The 23,187-nt window shown below is 40.0% G+C and overlaps 1 protein-coding gene across 4 annotated transcripts in view; it reads left to right on the forward strand.

Moving 5' to 3' along the window:
• Positions 1-23,187, forward strand: part of hdac7a (histone deacetylase 7a) — a 70,795-nt gene that overhangs the window by 12,148 nt on the left and 35,460 nt on the right. The window contains exons 1-3 of one of the 4 annotated variants that reach the window (XM_028582738.1): positions 5,933-6,168; positions 7,457-7,525; positions 13,350-13,450. In XM_028582738.1, coding sequence (XP_028438539.1) covers positions 6,068-6,168; positions 7,457-7,525; positions 13,350-13,450 — 271 coding nt within the window. In that variant the 5' untranslated portion in view covers positions 5,933-6,067. Of the gene's footprint in view, positions 1-5,932; positions 6,169-7,456; positions 7,526-13,349; positions 13,451-22,075; positions 22,131-23,187 lie in introns of those variants that run through there. The other 3 variants (XM_028582740.1, XM_028582739.1, XM_028582741.1) reach the window with 3 other exon arrangements.

Raw genomic sequence — 23,187 nt, forward strand, 5'->3', positions numbered from 1 at the left:
AAATGATATCAAATTATAAATATATCATATTTTTTTTTTACAGTAAATTTCCTCTAGATTCCCCCAATTGTGTTCTCTTGACTCCTATGTGTATTGCTTTGTTACACAGATACGCTGCCTCACTAGATAATTAAAACAACAGACGCAGATTATAAATGAAAGTCATACGCCAGCTGCTGTAGTTTGATGTGCAGTATCTATCATGTGTCATGGGTAGGCCTGGGAATCGTTTGACATTTTAGTGTCGATATGATACCTGGGTTTGGTAATGATTCACAAATTATACTTTTTTTCAATAGCTTACTGTGAGAAATATAAGCATGTTTTTCTCCAAAACATTGTTGTTGTTGTTTTTTTTTATTATACTTAATTTCAATTAGACAAAAAAGTGCCATCTTCGAACAAACTTACAAACATACATAAAAAAAGAAAAAAAAAAGACAACAACCACAGATAGTCAGACAAGACAGGGACAGATATGTTTCAGATAATAATAATCAAAAGCCTATGGTTCAGAATAGCAAAACTCGTGTCACACAATTGAGACTTCTGCTTTCAAAGGAGAGTTAAATTAAAACAACATTTTAAAATGTGATTTAAATAAGGAGCTACCTGATGAAAACATTAAGAGTTTTACATTTATGCCAGCTTTTATTAATGGTCTTCTATATTTGGTCAAACAAAAAAAATGTTGTCCCAAAAAAGTATTGCAGGCTAGGTGAGTTTTGACCGAGCTCGAGTCACTGGACCCTAAAAACCAATAATTTTTTACTCCTTTGTGTTATGCATTCTTCCGGCTGTCATTCTGTGAGGATTTCAATTGAGTTTTGTGTCGACACCTCTTCTCATGTCAATTGTAGCGAGTGCACATGTCTGCAGGTGGGAGGCAACTTTGTAGCAGAAAGTTGACCACATCCTGCCCCTGTAGTACTGACAAAAAAAAGCTACAAATGTCAGACTGCCTGTTTTTAACTGTGTCATTTCAGCATGATTTAGGCTCTATTAAGGTTTGACTGATCGTGTTTCTAAAACATTCATATTGATTACAACATTTTTGAACTGAAGCTGTGCTGTAGCTTTTCATATTCCATACTGACCACACTTTATTTGTAACAGTGTTGAATTAGCAGGCATTTTGCTTTTTATTTGCAGTAAGCAAAGGAAGCTCATTTCCTATAAAAAAAAAAGTCAATAACCTCATAAATGGATTAATCAGTAGAAATTAGAATCATCTTATTTGCAGTTACCTAATGCAGTTGCAATGTGGAGGCTTTTACAATCCTTTATAAAGCATTTTTTTTTCCATTTAAAATCTCAGTAATCGAATGATAAAACAAGCAAATAGGCACCAGCTTTGTACAGGAAAGCTCTTTTTAGATAAAATAGATGTTGTTTGTGGAAAGTACTAACTGACCAGTGCTGGACCGTGTGAGTGTGTGTGTGTGTATATGTATGTATTCCTCTCTCCCTGTGGGCGGTTGCCTGCTGCGCTGCTTTTCTGTCACCCTGTGGTTTTGTTATTTTCAGCTCGAAACCGGATGTGATTCAGACTGCATGGTAGATTGTGTAATTGAATGGACTAACCACATATACACACACACACACACACACACACACACACACACACACACACACACACACACATATATATAAGCTTGCACACACACATTACGTCAATGCACATTAGACACATGAAATCACACACACACACACACACACACACACACACACACACACACACACACACACACACACACACACAGTTATGGAGCTCTACACCCACACACTGAGGGTTTCTGGGAACGGTGCTGGGTTCCCCCTGTTCACAGAGGCACCCGAGGGTGAGCGAGCACTGTAGACGATGGTGCACCACCAGCAGAATACAGACACACGCTTCTTGGTTTCAATATTGGTCTGAAACATCAGTCGTTGACCTGGCTGACGCCGAGATCGGAAAAAAGGATAAAATGCACACACGCCTGTGCTCTGTGGAAACAAAAGGACGGTTGAAAGTGGGGGAAAACACTGAGAAGTGCGAGTGAAACTCATAACAAATTTTATAACTGTTTTATGCAGATAGAGTTCAGTTCAGAAAAAAAAAGGGAAGAGCTAGAAGTGGCCAAAATAAGAATATAATTACCTAAGTACCTCTGACACATACCAAAAAACAGATAATCCATAAGGACTTATTTTTAAGACAGTAATCATAATCATGATCATTCATTTTTATTTCTTCTAAATGTGAACTTTTTTTTATTTTAAAATAAAAATCTTCATTCATGAAAGTTTCGGGATTGATTTGTTTTGTTGCAGGACGTATAATGATTTGCATGATGTTACAGAATGTTTGATTAAACAGAGAAAGGACTGCTGACCACACGTCAGTGACGATTTAAGGATGTGTGTGACTCAGTGTGAGCTGCAAACAGCCTCTTGATTCTAGGAAGGCTCTGAACCAGACGGCTCTGCGTCATGTAAGATACCACAGTAACGTATGTGCTGTAGGTGTGTGTGTGTGTGTGTGTGTGTGTGTGTGTGTGTGTGTGTGTGTGTGTGTGTGTGTGTGTGTGTGTTTGTATGAGAACACAGTGGCTTACACAGACAGGACTCTCTACTTCCTCTTACATGGGCTCGCGGGTGCCCTGCGCTACGTGCTCTGACAACAGCAAGTAAAAATTTGTACATGCAATGTCAGAACATTGTAGAAAATGACCTGGCTTTTATTCCTCGTAAAAGGTAGTTACAGCAGGTGTAAATTACAAAGGGATCAAACACTCTGTCACTATTACGAGGGAAAAATAAAAAACTTCAGATTCAAAAGCATCCAGTGAGACATATAGATATGAAACCTGTAGAAGTCATAGAAAACTATGACTTCTTACAGGACTAAGAGCAATGTTTATTATGACTCAACCTTGTTAAGGATTAGGTTAGCATTTAACCTATATTTAACCAGGTAGGCCGTTGAGAACAAGTTCTCATTTGCAACGGCGACCTGGCTAAGAAAAGCATAAGCGTGCAAGTAACTGTTGGCAAATCTGCTCAACCATATTACCTCAGAGATTCCTTCTGATGTATTGTTTCAGTCATTCTGTAGTATGGTCTCTTTTGAACCCTAAATCTAATGGATTATGTCTTTTAATGGGCATGCATTAAGTACTAAATGTTAAATTATTGTCTCACTGTAAGACATCTATTGTGATTTCCACAGTAATTAACTGTAATTAACATTGACAGGTTAGTTACAGTTGTAATAATCCAACTGTAAAATGAAACACAAGAATTGAAGTATATATGATATTATACCTTTATATGACTCTTTTATGATACTGTATCTGTAGCTAAAGCACTGCGTCATATCCTGTTGTTTTTAAAATGTGCTATATAAATAAAAACTTGACTTGACTTAGTGTGTATCTGTAAAATGTAACTCAACTTTTGATGATACTACTTCATAACAACAACAGACAAATAGTACAGTTATTCATGTAATGTTGTACATTAACAAAGTACTACTATTAAAAAAGAAATACAATTTTACTCAACACTTTTTTTTTTTTTAGAAGTGTCAATAAATGACTGCAGAAAGCCAAGTCCTTGACAATTATTTATTGTCAATTGTTGAATAGTAACAAGGATAATTTATCTACTTATTTGATTATGCTGCGGGATAATATAATGCATACCATGGTTACAGAAATCTAATGGGCTTGTTTCCACATGGTAAGTATATCCAGTCTTTTGAGGGCCTATGATTAGATCTGGTTTTTAAGATCACCTCAAAAAGTCCTATAAGATGCTGCTTTTTGGATGCTTTTATATAGGCCTTAGTGGTCCCCTAATACTGTATCTGAAGTCTCTTTCCTTTCCTTCTTTTCTCAGCCTTGGTGCAGAATTACAGCCACTACGAGGCAGTCCCACATTGAGCTTTCCTTAGGATGTGCCATTTCTATGTCTGTAGCTTTAAATGCTATTGAGGAGGAGAGAGGCGGGGCAAGGTGGGGGGTGGGGGTGTGGCATTGACCAACTGCCATGCTTCGCTTGTTTGCAAGCCATGATGTCTCTCTCTTTCTTATGGGCGGGCCAAATTCTCTGGGCGGGCAAAGCAGAAAAAGGGGAGGTAACCTTTCCCCTTATGACGTCATAAAGGGAAGATTCCTGATTGACCCATCTGAGCTTTCATTTTCAAAGGCAGAGCAGGATACCCAGGGCTCGCTTTACACCTATCGCCATTTCAAGCCACTGGGGGAACATAGGCAGGCTAGGGGAACTCATATCCATGTTAAAAAACCTCATAAAGTTACATTTTCATGCCATGGGACCTTTAACTGTGGCTGTTTCGTCTTTTACAAATCCTCCTTTGCAATGTTTGAAACTGATCTGCTGACCAAATAGCGCAACAATGTCCATATTTTACTGTGTAGACCGGTCGCTAACAGTATTACAGTACAGGGGTGTGTTCTCTTTCATAACAAATTTACTGGATTCTATGTTATAATCTTTAATCCTACAACATGTGAGCAAATTAGATAGATTAAAACTCCACTGTGGCATGGTTGAGGCCTTTCAGTAAATGAAATGTACAGTAGCGACTAAAGCTGTCTGTATCTGTACAATCAGCTCAACAATATATGACATTGTTATTAGGCCCACAGAAAGTATTCCAAACATTTCCCCATGAGGGCCCTTTCAACAGGCTTTCCTCTTCTGTTGTCGACAACGACGTGAAAACAATGTTCAGGAGTCCTTTCAGATGTCCGAGTTCGGTCTCTGCTGCAGATGTACTACCGGACTGTTGGCCTCACCAAACGGAAGCATGCCTGTTTTTATATTATTGAAAGGAATATTGCCGTTGTGTTCACTTATTGATTTTGTTTGGTAAAAGCGTATTTGTATTTGCAATAATGTCATTTTATTTTGGCGTACCATTCGAGATAACTGCAGCCAGAGGCACCGAAACATGTTCACATTGCAGGAAACAAAAATGAAAAAGGAAACAGAGTTAGGTTCAAGAGAAAATTTGTTTCCTGAGAATGTTTGTATAGGCTTTGGTTTTGTGCAAACCTTTATTTTACACCAGACCATTTTACCACCACCATAAATAATAATTAGTTTAATGCTATTATGTTTTTCATTAGACTTTTGCAAGACATGAGCTCAATTGGTGCATGACTAGAATCAGAGTTTGCCCTCACCTCACAGAGAGATCAGACTGTTTACAATATGTCACGCATTGTATGTTAAGAGCGCAGGGGTGGACAAATAATTTCATCACAAACCAAACCATTTTACCAAGTTACTACTGTGTATGATGGAGGTTCCTTTGTCTGTAAGCAGCAGACTCACTAACACGTGCCTCGTCTTGGGAATGTCACATGTTGGTCTAAATGCTGTTTCACCCTCACAAAAATAACATACTGAATGAGACACTGAGGCTGATTGTCATTTTTCTTTTTTTTTGGAAACTCTTCACTCGTGAAAATGTTTACAGTAAATGTAAAATATCAGAGCAACAATTTGGGAGAGTGGGGACTGCGAAAGGGAGGTTGAATCCTAGCGCTCACGCTCCTGAAAAGAAAAAATTAAACTGGGGGACCTCCAAAGGGCCTCCTGGAGGGTGTCGAGGGCCCCCAGAACCACATCCCTGTGCTCGGTGCTACACAGTAACAACAGCTGATTTGGAGGTTTTTGACAGCAGGTGGAGCCACAGTGTAGGGGGCCACTGTTTAATTGAGTCCCTACACTGAAATGGAGTTAACACTGTTGCACAAGGAGCCAAGCGCGGATTGGCTGCAGTGTGCACCCAATGGGAGTCAGTCAGTGCAGGAAAACAATAGTCCTGAAGGTCCGTGTGAAGTCGAGGCTATTTTTGGTGGGGCCCGCCTTGCTTGCTATTTCTGTCAGCAGGAGAGCGGAGGGGGAGGGGGCAGGACTTGAGGGGCCGGACTTTCTTTTTCTGCAACTTGCCTCCGATAAGTCTCTTTTCTTTTCCTCCTCCTCTGTACTGTCTACTGACAACACCATCGGATCTCACCATCACCTCCCGCCAGGGTTTTGCTCTCTTTGGATGCACAGGGACTTGTTTTGCTGGATTATTTTTTGTTCAAGTGTTTCGGACTGCGACTCTTTTAAGAGGCTGTCGGCTGTTACCGGGTTCTTTCTTACAAGGTAGGCAAACACTGGTTGGTGACAAGGGCTGATGTGGGAACAGCTGGAAGTTCGTTACTCTATATGTCCTTTACTTGTTAAATGTGCCGTTGTTTCTATTGGAGTTTTGCATTGCTAAGAAAAGACTCTGGCTATGGCGCGTACCTGCGCAGGTGTTTTTGCTCTGTTTTAATTGCTCACAAGCGCAAAAAAAGTGAAACACGCAAATGCGTCAGAAAATAAGAATCGTCTAGTTAGTAAAACTGAACTGTAGGCTACTGTCTGCTGACTCTAAATTGATTGTTTCAGCCTTCTTATAGTGCAACAAGCGCGTCTACAACTACCTCGAAGTCACTATTAACTCCTTATTCATCATATATACACGATGTTCCCACAGCGATATTATAGAAATTGGCTTAGCGTGTGATGAAGACGGATAATATCACTCTAATAGGCTACAGAGTGCCGTAGACAAGCCGTAAATTCCTGTAGAAATGGTTGTCTTTGTAAACCGAACAAAATAATGTTTTGTTGAAACTGTCTGGCCTGTTAGCTAAAGCTTTATACTTTTTTTTTTTTGTATTAGTCTTTCTCAGATATTATTCAATTATTATTTACTTCTGGCCCTTGGGTTTGACCCCAATTAGCTTTTTGCTGCTGAACAGATGTTCAGCGTTCAGCAAGCAACAGGTCCACCACAGACACGCACGCACGCACGCACACACACACACACACACACACACACACACACACACACACACACACACACGGGGAGAAAGAAAGATGATTCTTTAGAATAAAAAAACAAAAAAAACATATGCACTACTTTCTATTTGTGTCATTTGTGTCGTGTGTGTGTGTGTGTGTGTGTGTGTGTGTGTGTGTGTGTGTGTGTGTGTGTGTGTTTTTCTGCTGGCCCAACCAATACTGCCATACACACTTTGTGATCTTTCTATCCAGATCTGGGTTAAATTTTCGACCTGAGGTCTGGGACTTACATCACAGGAGCACTCAGCTTGTGCCCAGCCGCACCCATCAGGTGGCCGAGTCTGCTGATACAACCCTTTAAGGAGCATTATGTCATCTATGACTTTTATGTGCCTCTTTTGGCTGCCAGCGGGATTTGCAACAACTTATCTGGGATAGTTTATGATGTTCTGCAATTGATATTTTCACAACAGAAATGACAATTTTAGATCAACAACAGCAACATTTTGGAACTCAGATCTGCCAATTGCCACATTCTCTTCTTTTATATTGTGTATATGAGCTGCATTTCACTCATGTATTGTTCTGTTTGTCTCCACAGATGGAATCAGCACCTCTGGCAACACCATAAAGACAGAAAGACAGGACAATATATTTCGTACCGTGGCAGGTAGGACTTTTAACCTCTAAAGAAAATGTACTAAATACCAACTGTAACTTAATAAGTAGTTGTGTTATGAGTCGGTAATATTTTTACTTGAATGTGTTAAAGTTAGCAGTCGTCAGTGCTGAAACATTTGTGTGGAAAAAATGCTGCCAGTCTACAGTCAACCCCCTCAGGACTACATCTTGTCCTCTTTACAACATTTTCTCTTTTATAGTACACACACATTACACAGCCTGGGTGACAGCAGTTTTTCCAGTGCAGAATGATCTAAGCTGTTTAATTGTCAGACAAGTGCAGTAAAGTACAGAACAGGTGTTGGCCTAGTTGGAAAGATGTTCTCGGCCCGCTGTGTTTTTCATGTGTGGGTTTAGAAATTTGGTTTGCTGCAGGTCATGCATAAGTGTGGTTTATTATCTATCAAAACGTCATACTTTAAAAATAAAAAAAGTGTGAAAGTTAAATTTGACACGGCACATTTAACGTTTTGCTGGCTTTGGCTAACAGTGTGAAAAATAGCCAGTTAAAAAAAAAAAGTTATTTAATCCTGAATTCTAACTAGTCTTGCAGGGATTGTAAAAAAAAACAACCTAATATACAGAAGTAAGATTTACTTTATTTATTTTTTTTTACTTTTTTTCAAAATCACTTTTTTGATTGTGTCAGAAATGTCTTCTTACACAATTAAACCAAACTCAAGAAACATATGGTATTATACAAATTAATTTCCTACAAATATTTTTCCCCACACAGTTGCAATTGTTTTTCATGTGGTCGTAGTTAGACAATGAAAATGTCAACATTGATTACTGGTATGATACAAGATGTGATCCTGACCTCACCCTTATACACTCCTCTCACCCCACTTTGAAAGAATCCTTTTTTTTTTTAGAACGGAATATAGAGTACGATGGGCAGGTTGCGAATGCCTTTCTTCATAATAACCATTGATTTCCATCATAACAGCAGCAGTTAAATCTTTATGGCAATTTTCTTTCCATTCTGCTTCCCCTCACTGTGTACAGTAAGAAACTTTATCACTGCGACTCAGCTTGCTTAGCGCTGCTGACTCACATGGGAAACACTCAAAGCTTTCTTCTTCAACCTGAGATCAAAATGTATTTGATCCACTGCTCCACCCATCAGAAACAACAAGTCACCCGGCTGTTTCTTTGTGTCCTGCCTTTTAGTTTAGATTAGCATTCTCCACTGTGAAACATGCCTGTGTGATCACACTGTGTAGGATTACAATGCATGACCCTCTGAATGGGAGCCGGCTCTCGCTGTGCCAGGCCCCGCTGACTGTATGCTAACCAAGGACCCGCTATGTGCCCTTTGTGTGTGTCTGTGTGTGTGTGTGTGTGTGTGTGTGTGTGTGTGTGTCTGTGGAAAAACCCGGTGAGGTCATGGCGGTGGCTGTAGGGTCTGGTTACATGTGTGTTGTCCACGCAGGGCAACTGACACTGGCTCTTTCTCCTTTGTCTTCTCTAATTTCTACTTGTTTACTAATACACACAAATATACACATATAACCTCACATATATGAACGTCTACACTTCCTCAATTGCATGGCGTAGTGTACGGTGTAGTTTTGCGTGTTGCCTTTCTTAAAGATTTGGGGTGATTATGACTTTTAAAAAAAAGATTGCAGTCGCTATGGACGGAGTTTGGATATTTAAAAATGGCATGGTTTGTGCAGGATGTCCAGGGAGGATTGACCAATCAGTGGTCTGCAGTGTTTTAACTCCACCTTCTAGCATGCCCTCAGCTCGCTTGAAACCCTAGACCATATCCTCTTCCTGATCCTGGTTTCCAAATACTTGGGTCAGCTGATCCTTGGCTTCTTTTTGTCACTGGTTTGTGCTGAATGGGGGAGCTGTTACCATTTCGTCTTTAAAAAGTCATAAAGTACTTCTAAAAAATCAGTTTCCCAAAGCCCAAGTTCACATAATGAAATTATTTAAATAGTTAAAGTTGAACTAATACATCAACTAATACTTTAATTGACTAATTGTTTAAGTCTATTACAGTGCATTATATATATTTAACATTTATACAAAGACGTCTTAAAGGCAAAACATCAATGCTTAAGTGATTTCCATAAATATCAATAGGATGTCAGTTTTATGAAGAAGGGAAAAAAAAAAAAATATATATATATATATATATATATATATATATATATATATATATATATAATTTTGGGATCAAATGCAGAGGGAGTGAACAAGTAAAAAAAGTTATATTCCTTTACTTACTAAGCCTTTATTCTGGTTTCATGGTTTTTTCTTTTTCCTGCCACTAATCTTCCTCACTTCTTCTCACCTAACTTTAGTATTTAATCAACAGGTTTAGTTTTTATTGAGTACAGCAGTAATATATCAAGAATAGTAATACTGCTGCAGCTACGACACTTTTATTCAACACTAAATTGTGCTCCATCTTGAATTTCCAGTGTGTGTAGCCTTTTTGTTCCAAATCAGTAAAAAGTCATTAAATCCCAGTAGCTGACTCCCGATAGATGAATGACTAATTTTATACTAATCAACAACCATATTAACCTCTGGAGATATATTATGGTCATTAAGAACTTTGGGGCCCCTTAAAGCCTAAATGCAGTGCCGACACAAGCTGTGCAGTAGTTGTGGTAGTAATGGTAGTAATAGTAGACGGCAGTGAAGGAGGCGGCTATTTTTGACTTGCTGAACAAATGGCTCGATTGTCCTGCCTCTAGGTGCATGAAATCACTTGATATGTCAGGGGTAATGTTATATAATACCCTCCAAGGGTGTGTGTGTGTGTGTGTGTGTGTGTGTGTGTGTGTGTGTGTGTGTGTGTGTGTGTGTGTGTGTGTGTGTGTGTGTGTGTGTGTGTGTGTGTGTGTGTGTGTGTGTGTGTGTGTGTGTGTGTGTGTGTGTGTGTGTGTGTGTGTGTGTGTGTGTAGTCTAGTATCTTTTCATGTCTGTTAAGTGTATTTCTTTTTGTTTCTGTGTGTCAGCCTGCACATATCTGGTGTAAATAGGACATAGACACTGGAAACATTGTCCTTAACATTATTGTAGTGTGTCAAATCAATTTATGTTGTATTAACCTTTGAGCTAAAGGCTCCTTGCTGTGGTCAGCTGGGTAATTGGTCTGTTATTGGCCTTCAGCTGCAGTTTGCATCCCCCTCAGGATGTCTCTCTCTCTCTCTCTCTCTCTCTCTCTCTCTCTCTCTCTCTCTCTCTCTCTCTCTCTCTCTCTCTCCACTTAAAGGCATTGGCGAATTTAGACCCTTTGTAGGGGGGCTCAAGCCCCCCCTAAGTTTCATCTCGGCCCCCCTAAAAATGATGATAATAAAAAAATAAAACTTTTTTTTAATTTATTTTTTATCAATTTTAATGCTTCAACTGAGAGTTTGCGAACTTGTCTGTTAGTGACAGAGGACAAACAATTACAGGTTCAAAGTGCTTGAAACAGGTTTAATATCCTGTGTGTCTGTCGCCGATGCTATGCACCTGTAACCCCGTCAAGGAAAGGGTTAACATAAACATAGTGTTGGCCAATCGGAGGAGGTTATGGTGCCAGACTCCCGCTTTTGGCTGAATCTCTATCTGATCTGTCATAGGGAGAGCAGGAGACGGTTGTGTAGTTTGTGTAGTCCCCAGAGAAGAAGTTGGTCATTTCATGGCAAAGATTAGAACCCAAATTGAAACGTAAGCAACTAAAATTGCTGAATGTTAGAACATTAGTCCCTTTCCACCGGAGGGATTTTTGCAGTTCCTAGAACATAACGTTCCTAGAACCCTTTTTTTCTCGTGTTCCCACTGGACCAATTTGGGGATTATTAAGTTCCTCTGACCGCAGTTCCTGTAACTTTTTCAGCTCCTACTTCAGGGAAGGGTCTTTTCCCTATTCCGCATAGGAACTACCAACCTCTGAAACACAAACAGTACATATTCTTCACAGTCTGTCGCAATTTGTTTGCCTGTTGCGCTCTGCTCTTCTATCTTCTTCCATCATATTAATAAGGATCATATTACGCTGGAGCCTTCGTCTTCTGTGTTTCTCTGTTAAGTACTCCAGCCTAGTCTTTAAACGCCGCCGACAAGGATCCCGTCAATGCACGAACATTCCACTGACCTCCTCCATGCTGGTTTGTTGTTGTACGTGTTGCTAAAGTCAAGTGACGACACTATAAAGACCGTTGCCGTGCTTGCGTCACTCCCTTACCCCTCCTACCAGTTCCTATGGTCACTTGGCCAGTGCGAATGCAAATGGCAAAACCGGTTTTGGGGGAGAGTAGTTAGTAGAACTGTTTAGAAATGGACTGTTCCTATAACTATGTTTCTCTAACTACTTGGTCGGAAAGAGGCTATTGTGTCAAATTGGGTCGTTATTACTGTGACTTATAAATTGTCAGGTTTACTGACAATTACTTGCATGGTCCTCCGGTAACATTTGCAGTTAGCAGGGTTAGCATGCCGGCATTAGCCAGGACCAGTCGGGATCACTTTACTGGCTGTGTCTCAATTGTTTTTGCGAGTAACCAACTCTGGTACTCTAGCTGTATAATTCAATGTGAGTACACAAATGTTGAAATGACATATAATGCCTAGTAGCTGTGATAAATTACCCTTAAGCTAATGCTTACTTGTTCAGGAGTTTTGGGCTCTAAGCTCAGTCCATCTTTCAAATACATCTCCAATATTTACCCGGGGTTTGTTACATCTCTGGTCACACTACTGTTAGGGTTTTGTTTTTTAGGTCAGGTAGAATCTATCTCCCTTGACCCTGTTCGTTTGTTTGCTGCTTTCATGGCTGTACTAACGTTACAGCTGTAGTGCGCTGGGTTTACGTTTTTACAGGTATATCTGGCAACCCGGCATGGCTGTCAAACTGGGTAGTTGATATCACACTTTTCACCTCAGTCTCACCCACCGCTCCGGACCAGAAGCCTTGGGTATAAAGAAGCATTTTGAGTCTCCAGCAATTTGTGTGTTACCATTTGCTTCTATCAAAAAGCAATTTACTTTGTATGTAGGATCACAGCAAATTCATACTGAAGCCATTGATACTGAATATTTCAGCCTGTATTTCATCAGATCTTTGGATATTTTCATTCTCTTAAACTATGTAAGCTTGAAATGGTGAGTAGCTCATTAAGGCAATCTGACCAAACTTTACTCATTCAGTGATAAGAACATTCTTGGAAATAAAACCTCTGTTAAATTAGAATCATGATTAAGATGTAAATAAATTTAACTTTGCTGTTCTGTTTTATGCATGTAGCTTTCAGGAATGCTCATCATCTTGCACATCGATGATATGACGGAGGCCAGCTCCTCAGTCTAGCCCTTATCATTTTTCCAAACCAGACTCCTTGGTGTATTGTGATATTGTCTGACCTAAAGCACAGCAGAGAATAATGAATGGCTCACATCCACTCCAGATCACCAATGTGACTGACACTGACCTCGGATCAGATAGCCTGTTGTTAGTGCAGATGTAATAGGACCTCCTCTCATCTGGATGGACTCCTGCCTTTACATTTTGTGTGTGTGTGTATACAGTATGTGTGTATGTGTGTGTGTGTGTGTGTGTGTGTGTGTGTGTGTGTGTGTGTGTGTGTGTGTGTGTGTGTGTATGTGTGTGTGTGTGTGTGTGTGTGTGTGTGTGTGTGTGTGTGTGTGTGTGTGTGTGAGATGAATAGTCAGTGACGTTAACAGATTCACGCTAATCTCAACAACTTGGTGAAGTGGAGGAGGAAGAAGAGACTTAATGCATGTTCATTTATTGTGTGTGTGTGTGTGTGTGTGTGTGTGTGTGTGTGTGTGTGTGAGATCATCAGAGTGTGTGTTTGTGTGTATAGATGGATTTCTCAGAGACGCCCTTCTGAGATGCACACGCAGACGGTGCAGAAAACAGGCAACAGTACTGCAGAAAGTAAAGGTGAGATAAGTTGGGGAGTAGTTGGAGATGCTGTGCAGTAAACTTTGCAAATTACAAATGTGCTGTTCAATATCACAATGAGGAAGTATGCTAGATGCACAAATGATATGCATGCCGTGATTTGTAAGAATGTAGGCTCACTGTGCTTCTTTTTCAGATTCACAGGTGTGCACAGTGTCAGTCTTTTTTCATTTTATAATTTTACTTATAAATCCTGTATTAACACATGTGCTATAATACAATACATTTAAGGTATCCCATATTTAACATCTGGCATATGTCTAACTAATGTCTACCGTATTTTTCTTGCAAATGGAATTAAATACAGTATACAAATATACATATACAACATAGGTTGTTGTGTAGTCTGGGTTAGTGTTGTCTTTGCTACTAAATGCTATACCTCACTGGAATCCTGTGTGCATTAACTGCAAGTAACTGTAAGTGATTATTGATTCATCTGTTTATTATAATTATATATAGATAGATAGATAGATAGATAGATAGATAGATAGATGTTTATTTTATAACAAATTAATTAAAGTAGTTAAAAAAAATGCCTACCACAATTTTCTAAAGCCCGAGCTGCCATATTCAAACTGCTTGTTTTGTTCATCCAACAGTCCAAAACTCAAAGATATCCAGTTTACTTTCAAACTTCTTAAAGAAGGGACAATTATCAGCTCTCAAACTACAACTATCAGCTCTTTACCAACATGTGGCTGAATAAAAAGGAAACTACTGAATGGAAAGTATCTTACCTCTGTAACAAATCAAAATTATTATCTTTCCAGCAACTTATACCATTGCTAAATGCAGAAAATGTTATGTCTGCTCTGTAGCAAAGCACATTTTCAAGTGATGGTAAAAGTTGTGTGTGTGTGTGTGTGTGTGTGTGTGTGTGTGTGTGTGTGTGTGTGTGTGTGTGTGTGTGTGTGTGTGTGTGTGTGTGTGTGTGTGTGTGTGTGTGTGTGTGTGTGTGTGTGTGTGTGTGTGTGTGTGTGTCCGTATCCCTGACCAGAGTGCAGAGCATGTGCAGGAATGTTAATGTCTTCTTCCTTTGTTGTCCGTGCAGACAGCCGAGTGTGACTGTGCATATTCATGAAGCTGCCTTCCTGGAACACGTTAACCTTTACCAAGAAAAGATCGTAGATAAAAAAATAAAAAATAGATGAAGTAAGGAAGCAAAAAGAGTAAAGTAGAGAGAAAGGTTCACAGTGTATATAAAAATAGAGGGATAGAAAGATGTATCAAAACAAGAACATGAAGTAAGAAACGGAGGCAAATGTCAGACTCCTATCAGCAAATCCTATTTCACACATACACTTCAGTTCATTAATCATTTGCAATTGCAACAGGAACCAAAGTTGTTTTGCCATGTGAGTTGGGAACTATAACAAAACCTCCACGTAAACAGGCCATGCGGTCCAGCATTGCATCTTGAAGTTAAGTGAAGTGATACATTTGATATTGAATTTGCTCGCCCGTTTGTTAGGTTTCTCACTCATTTTCAGAAATTACTGTAAATGACTTGTTAAGGTGTTGACAGTATTTCTGTGTAGATTATTCGGTTACACTTTACTTGAAGGTATCTACATAAGAGTGACATGACACTTTCATGAACGTGTCATAAACATCATAAACAGTCATAAACGTTTATGGCATAACGCTTCTGTCATTAAGTGTCATTCGGTTTTTGTCATGACAAGTTAGGGTTAGGGTTCATGTGTTCATGACAGTGTCATGTCACTCGTATGTAGACACCTTCATGTAAAGTGTTACCGATTATTCTTTGACGGTGGAAGACTAAAAGACCTCAGTGGATTTGCTGGTTTTTATTTTGCCATTTTAATAAATTCTCTTTTTATATTTGAAAGCAAGTTATTGAACTGAAAGTGAATTTGGGAACTGGTCTTCTTTATCCAGCAGGAAAATATTCAAAGTTGTGTTCACCCTGAATCAGTGGTGGAAGAAGTATTCATATCCTTTACTTAAGTAAAAGTACTAATACCATACTGTAAAAATACTAAATTTAATTTATATTAAAACCTGGTATTTTAAAAACTACATGTGTGCAAAAATCTGCACTGTGGAGTAGAAGTAGAAAGTGTCATAAAAAGAAAATACTTTAGTAAAGTACAAGTACCCCAACATTTGTACTTAAGTACAACACTTGAATACATGTACTCATTTACATTCCACTACTGCGTTTTTGTTTAATTTTGCCTAGTTAAATCAAATAGTCTCCTGACTGCAAGGTAGACTGGGGCTTCTACTCTCGTTCTTATCAGCAGAAAAGCCTTTGCTGCTGATTGTAGTTTATTTTTTGTGTAGCTCCCCACCACTGCCACAGGCTATCAGTCACAAGTCACCACTGCTTTCATGACTCACTGTTTTCACCACTGATAAGACAGCAAGATCATCCAGCTCATTTGAAATAATTTCCCTTTCAACATCACAAAGACTTTAAACAACAAGAGATTAAACGACAAAGTTGCATTGTGTTAATATTTGTCTGCCTGGTCCAGCATTGTGTTTCTAAGTAAGAAGTGTGAGTATGCCGTGTTAGTGTATATTGAGGGTTGTGATGATAAAGGTGGACTGATATCTGTGGGACTGTGTGTGTGTGTGTGTGTGTTGTAAAAGATAAAGGGGGGAGATCCCTTTGAGTGAGCTGCTGTGTTGAGTGGCTTTATCTGCATTGGGAAATGTGGAGAATGTGTTTGATGTTAAGAAGAGCAGGAGTGTGTATGTGTGTGTGTGATGAGGGAGAGAAAGAGAGCTTGGACAGGTGTGTAAAAAATATTGAAGCTAATAAGTCATCTTGAATTTTTGAAGATACGGACACTCAATCCTTGACGTTCTTGTGTATAATGTGTATTTGCCGGTTGAGGGAGGATTTCCTGAGAGCTGCCCAGTATGACCAGTACTGCTGTTGAGCAGCTGCATTGCATCGACTGGAGGAAACATTTCCACAGGACCTGTTCCCGTCAGGTGTTCCATAAGAATCCACATTTCTGATGGGTTAAACACTCAGCAAGATGATTAGATACTAAAGATAGTATAAGATACTTATTCTTCGGAGAAGGTCCTCCCCTGAAAAAACGCTCCCATAGGTCGTTTGTTTAAGCAGCAATTCCGACTCATATTAACGTTTACAGTGGTGCCCCCCTCCAGTTTTTCAAAAAACAGCATTAAATTAACTTTATACAATGTGTTTTGTTTGTAGTCTTACTACCTCATTTGCTGTTTTCAGTTCTATTTGCAGCTGAATCTCCAGGGTTCCCGCAATGTCCTCAATCCTTCACGTTAGGGTTTGCCTGGAAAGCGGCACATTCTCAAATGCCTCTTTTTTTCTCTGGGCATATTAGCGCAGCAGAGTCCACCAGAATACTCTTTAATAAACTCCCTTCAGAAAATGGCATACTGTTTTTGGCAATTTTGTGGGATATCACAAAGCTGGTCTTGACTGCTGCATCCCTGGATGTGCGACGCTTGGTAAAAAGCCTTGTTGCTTTTGCAGCTTAACGAGCAAAGCTTCAGATGTCCGTGCCCGCTCTGCATCAGTCAAGTCGTTGTATTTATCTGCGTGTTTAGTATTGTAGCTACGATTCAATTATAATCCTTAAACCCAGCGATCTGTTACCCGCAAACTAAGTAAGCACATGGCTTTACCTTTTGACATCAGTAAATAAATACTTCAACTCGGCACTCTGTATCGATTTTCCTTTTTTTTCCCATGAGCTGACCTTTTTTTTGGGATAACAGGTCATTCACGTCCATGCTAACGTCTCTGGTGAGCTCAGTTTGCGGCTCGCCGACACAGGGCTCCGACACATTACAGTTGTTCTACTTCTTTTTAATTGCGACTTGCAACCAGAGGAGAAGAAGCTGCATACGTTGCCTTGAAAATGAAAGCAATCCAGTTGTATTCCATGCATGATGTACGCTTATTTACGTTTGATTGCTAACTTCCCGTTGACCTCAAGCGGGCTGGTTAAGGGCCGGATGTGGCCCGGGGGGCGTACAATGCCCAGGTCTGCCTTACGTGCAGTAGCATACATTTCTTTTAAAGTCTCAGCAGGGTGACTCGCTGAGCACTTCAGACAGGGACTTAGTTCGGCCTTCTTGTCGACACTGCTGAAATGTTTTCGTGCAAAGCAGTCAATGCCTTCCAGCCTTAGATCATCTGATCATCATCTCCTCTGACCGCCCTATAGAGATCGACACCAGGAAAAGAATTTACCTGCAGGGAGCAATAAAGGTGTTTGCATAGATCAGCAGCTGATGTGAAGCATGACTTTTCCAAAGAGAGGAATTTGGTTTTCAGAAAAATGTCATAAATAGTTAAACGATGATGAAGCTCTCATGCAACATAAAGAAACGTTCCATCCTCATGCAAAGCAAGTTGTCAATCAGACAGGGTGCTTATTTACTTGTCTGTTCAGTCACGGTGGCTGTCATGACTCATGCTCACCCACTGCGTCTTCCGTTTATTCCAAACAAACCACGAACAAAATGTATCACTTTTCTCTATGCCACAGGATTGTTTAAAATGGACAAAGGGAGACTTCTTTATGAACTGGAGAGTACAATCAGGTTTATTCTTGACCAAAACGTTTATTGTATTGTGTTCAGCAGATCGTGTTGAAGACAGGAAACAGACATGATAATGTCGATGACGTCCTTAGTGGGACTCTTGGCTTCGCCTTTGTTACCTGTGCAGCAGAGACGGAGTCACTGTCACTTGTCAAACTGAACAGCACACCTGGTGTATCCTCTCTGACAGACAGAGATGTGTGTAATGAATGAGTTGTAATAAAGTTTCCAGCTTCGGGCGAATTGCAACACAGAGTCGAGCGAACGATGATAAGGACACATGGAATGTGTGTGTGCGTGTGTGTATGCGTGCATGTCCGCGTGCGTGTGTATGCGTGTGTGTGTGTGTGTGTGTGTGTGTGTGTGTGTGTGTGAGAGTTATTTAAATTGACTATTACTACAACCAGACCTGGTGGAACCCTAAAGCACCTGTTTATTCAAAGCACAGTGGGATTTAGCTGTGAAAGCTTACTGAGATTCCTCTTTTACAAGCATGCACGACATTCATAAATCTCTTTGAGAAGGAGAGCGGCCAAATTTAGAAACCTGTCATTTTCTGAAAGTAGCATTGTTGCTTGAGATCACTTGTGTCAAAACATCAATTTTGTCCAGATGTTTACCTTGACCCAAAACCCTAATTGAATTTTATATGACTTGACTTTCATGACCTCATAAATACTGTCTCATTTGTCATCTCAGCTGTCAAAAGAAAATACATCCTTGTACTTTACATTTTTGGGTCTACTTTCATTACTAATTGGTGCAATTTTTTTGTGTCCCCAACATTTATTAGATGTCAGATACCAGCTTTTGCACTCAATGTAATCTTTGTAGACCAGAATGCATTGCAGCACATGTTAAACATTTTACCTGCTAAACATCGGCATGCTGGCGTTAGCATTTAGCTCAAAGCACCAATGTACATCCTCTCAAGGCCAAGAGCATCGCTGTTTACTTTTTTTCAATGGCAGAAACCCTGAAAAAAGCAGTGCTGATGTGGCATAAAAACAGGGATTATGGTGGTTGTAAAAAGTAATAAATGAATTATTCATCTTTTTTTTAATCTGTTTAAACAGAAATCATCTAACACATTCCACTTTTTGCTTGAATGCAACATGTTTGCAACCACTGTATAGGGGCTGTCATAAGGCATTCTGTGAAATGTGCATTAGTATAGTTTAAAAACTTTATGGATATACTACTTATGTACTGAACATGACGGATGAGTTTGGGAGTATCTGAGCGTGGATTTTTTTCTGTACATGATAAGAACATAAAATCATCTTTCTTTCAAAGAAGGAAGCGAGAACCAGAGATCAACCACAGACACGTGGATGATTTAGGTACCCCTGGTGTCCTCACTTAACCAGACAGATTACCAGCAATTGTTCTTCAATCTTGCTATATTCTTGTAACACACACACACACACACACACACACATATATATATATACATACACACACACACACACACACACACACACACACACACACACACACAGCAGAGGGTAGTTCTTAAACTTGTCAACAGCCACACACTACCATTTACACTTGAACACTCAAGTATGCACCACCAGAGTAACATCATAAATATAGAAATAGTTTGGTGACATTGGCAGGCAGGGAGACACACACACACACACACACACACACACACACACACACACAGAAACCACAGTCTGGCAAGCTGCTATGGGAAGAGGAGAGGTTTTGAATGGTAGCGACAGCTGTGGATTCCTCAGGATGAAGGAGCAAGAGAGGGAAATAAGTAGTAGGGAAAAGGAATGAGAGGGGGGGGGGACTAATGATTAATTTAATTTCTCTTCAACCAGATTTAGAAAGGGAAGAAAAAAAGGATTAGAAGTATAGAACCTGAAACCTGAATTTAGGTACCGATATTACTTATACTTTTTCAGTACTTTACTAACATTATTTGTCTATGAAAAGGCTTTCCTTTTCCTTTTAACAAAATTACTTAAAGTTCTTACATAATGCAATAAGTCAATATCTGATTAAAGAATGACTTTTCACATTCACTGTCGCACAGTTCAGTTGGTTCTGTAAAAGTCTTGAGGTCTGATGAGAGAGTAAAGAGCATGTGATCCTAACTGTCAGTACCAGACTATTCATAGAGATCCTGTGTTGTGCAAGGCTGATTTGGCAACTCTGTCGTTTTTTTTAGTGAATACACTCTCACCTCCTACACCTTTTACTCTATTAAAGTAATACTCACTTCCGTACTGAACATATGTATTTTGCCCTGCACTAAACACTGGTTGTTATAAACAACAGTGAATTAACCTATATCAATAAAAAAAAAGAAATCTATATGGTGCTCTAAACTAAAGATGTCTTGTTGGGTCTTCATGAGAAAATGCTTAGATTGCAATTCCCAAGTAACCGATCATTGTTTTAAAGAAGTAGAGGAAAAGTGGTTATCGTGAGCTGCAACACCCAACACGGTTGAACTGACAAAGAAAACAAGTAAACCCCCCCGCTACAGAAACTCAAATGTCGTCAAAGAGAAATTCCTGGGAGAAAAATGTCACATTGGTGCAGTTTGATTGACGGGTGATACCATAACACTACACTTACCCAAAACTGAAGAGAGCATACCGTAGCACAGAAAAGCAGCAACCGTCAGCTGAAATGACCAATGCTGTGAAATAGCAGTGATTGTAACCAACCGTAGACACCCTGCTATAAATTTGAAATAAACAAACCAAACACTGGAAACTCTTCACATTTTTATGTTATGGCAAATTTCAAATGATGCTCTGTCTTGCCGAGAGTTAGATGAGAAAATAGATACCACTCTCATTTCTGTCTGGTACATGTGAAGCTACAGCCAGGAGACACTTTAGCTTAGCTTTGCAAAAAGACTGGCAGCAGGTCGAAACGGCTATCGTGTCAAGTAGTGAATTCCAGTGGTGTTTGTAGGCTGAGAAAGACAGGCTAGCTGTTCCTCCCACTCTCCGGTCTTTATATGCTAATATAACTGTCACCTGTAAGCGATTGAAATTGATGAAACACAATTTAACTGGATTGTCAATAGTTTACTTAGTAGTTTTCCATCTTCCTGTAATGGGTGTGTTTGTGAGTGATTGTGTGTTCAGGACATTAGTGTGTTGCCTTCAGGGCCACTGTTAGTCATTAATCTGAGTCGTTAATGGGTGTCAAAGCCCTCAGCTTTTCACTAAAGCCGTGCATTAAGAGGAAAAGGAACAGTGATTTGGGAGTGTGAATGAGGAAGGGGGGTGTCAGACAAGCCATGGTTGTTTTGGTTTTACCGTCTGAGCATGTGGTCCGGTGGGGAACTTTACTGCCATAGGGCTCAAGGGCACTGCGGCAGCAGCATCACAACAACAGCAGGGGGAGGAGAGCGGAGGAAATGGGAGTCTAAACTCAGCTCTCAAACAGGAAGCCACCCTGGTTCTCTCATTGTTGTGTTTTTATAGACTCAACTTCCTGCTGCCCCCCTGTTACCATGGTTACAATCCCTGTTGTTTATGGGATGGATTGTAAAGATCCTGCACTGGCGAGAGCTGGCGGTCATCACTGGCCAAAGTGTGAAAAAAAAAAAAAAAAAAAAAGTAGTGTAGGGGAAGCTGAAACGTTCTTGCAACAGGCTCCTTTAAAAGTTGTGAAGCCGTGTGAAGTCTTAAAATGCCTCCTACAGCATTAATAGAGGTCTTATCTACGTACAGGATTTTGGATCTAGATTACCTTTTGTCTTAGTCTGCACGTTTTATAGTTTAAGGCTGATTTGGACTACATTGTTCTTCATTTTGCTTTTATTCTGTCTACCCTCCCAGACAAGGTGCTTCTACTGTGTGAAAGAAATAATGAAATCAACAGTTTGGTGTCGGACAGCGTCAACAAATAGAGACAGAGATAGGGAGAGGAAGGGAGGGAGGACAAGAAAGAGAAGGAGTTAAAGAAAAGAGGATGTGGCCGACTGTAAAAGATGACTGGAGGGGAGTGGAGCTCTCTGTCTAATTATAGATCCTGCTGTGAGCTGGCTGAGGCAGAAGTGCTACTGGGGTTTTCACATAGCCGGATATTTACAAGACAACTACGGGTATGTGCCTTTGACTTTATTTATCATTTACTTACGTGTCTACGTGTGCAGTTAGTGTCGACTTTTATTTCTTGTGAATGGAAGGTGAAACCTGTTGTATCAAACTCCTTGGATCTGACTGCGCACTGGAAGCCTGCTGTGGTGTGTGTGTGTGTGTGTGTGTGTGTGTGTTTGTGAGTGTGATAAACGGTGATGATCGAGCCCAGGGTGAAGTTGAGGGCGAGAGAGGGGGAGAGAGAGAGATTTTCTTTTGTGTGTTAATTAATTCCTCCTCTGTCTGTCTCACTCATTCTGTGGGACTCCTCTTGCCCTGCTATCGCTACTACACTTGTTTTGTGTGTGTGTGTGTGTGTGTGTGTGTGTGTGTGTGTGTGTGTGTGTGTGCTTGCTGACTTAACAGACAGTGGCCTTGGATGTTTATGGAAACTCAGAGAGGACTTAGGAAACAGGACCGATGCTGCATTATATATCAACCTTCCTCTGTTACTGTCACACACACGCAAGCTCGTACCCTCACAGTCCTCTGCGTCTGTCATACACACACACACACACACACACACACACACACACACACACACACACACAAATACATGCACACACACTAATACATGCACCTACACTACACATGCAATGTACAAATCCATGCGTATCTCTAAAGCTATCCTTTCTGTTATACACATCATGCTTTCCGTACAGAAGATGACTTGAAATGCACCTTTTTTATGTGAATAAGAACATCCACTGTGGGATCGGATGCCGGAGGCCACTGACATTGGCCTGTGTGTTATTGCACAGTAACTGTGTCTGTGTTGGGGTCGCGGCTATTTTGGGTTTGTTTAGTGTCTCACAGGTTTGTTCCTATGAGAACGCTGCTCTACATCTAAAGTGTTTATATGGTCTATCCAACTCCTAAACAAATGTCACAATTTCTTTTTCTTTTCTATTTTGCAAATTAAATCAAATAAAAATTGAAAAACGTGTGTTTTAACGCTGATTTAAATTGCCCAAATGCATGTTCTGGAAAGTCTGGAAACTCTGCAGTAATTGATCTGTTATT

The sequence above is a fragment of the Perca flavescens genome, chromosome 7 (assembly GCF_004354835.1).
Source record: "Perca flavescens isolate YP-PL-M2 chromosome 7, PFLA_1.0, whole genome shotgun sequence".
In the NCBI taxonomy this organism is placed as follows: domain Eukaryota; kingdom Metazoa; phylum Chordata; class Actinopteri; order Perciformes; family Percidae; genus Perca; species Perca flavescens.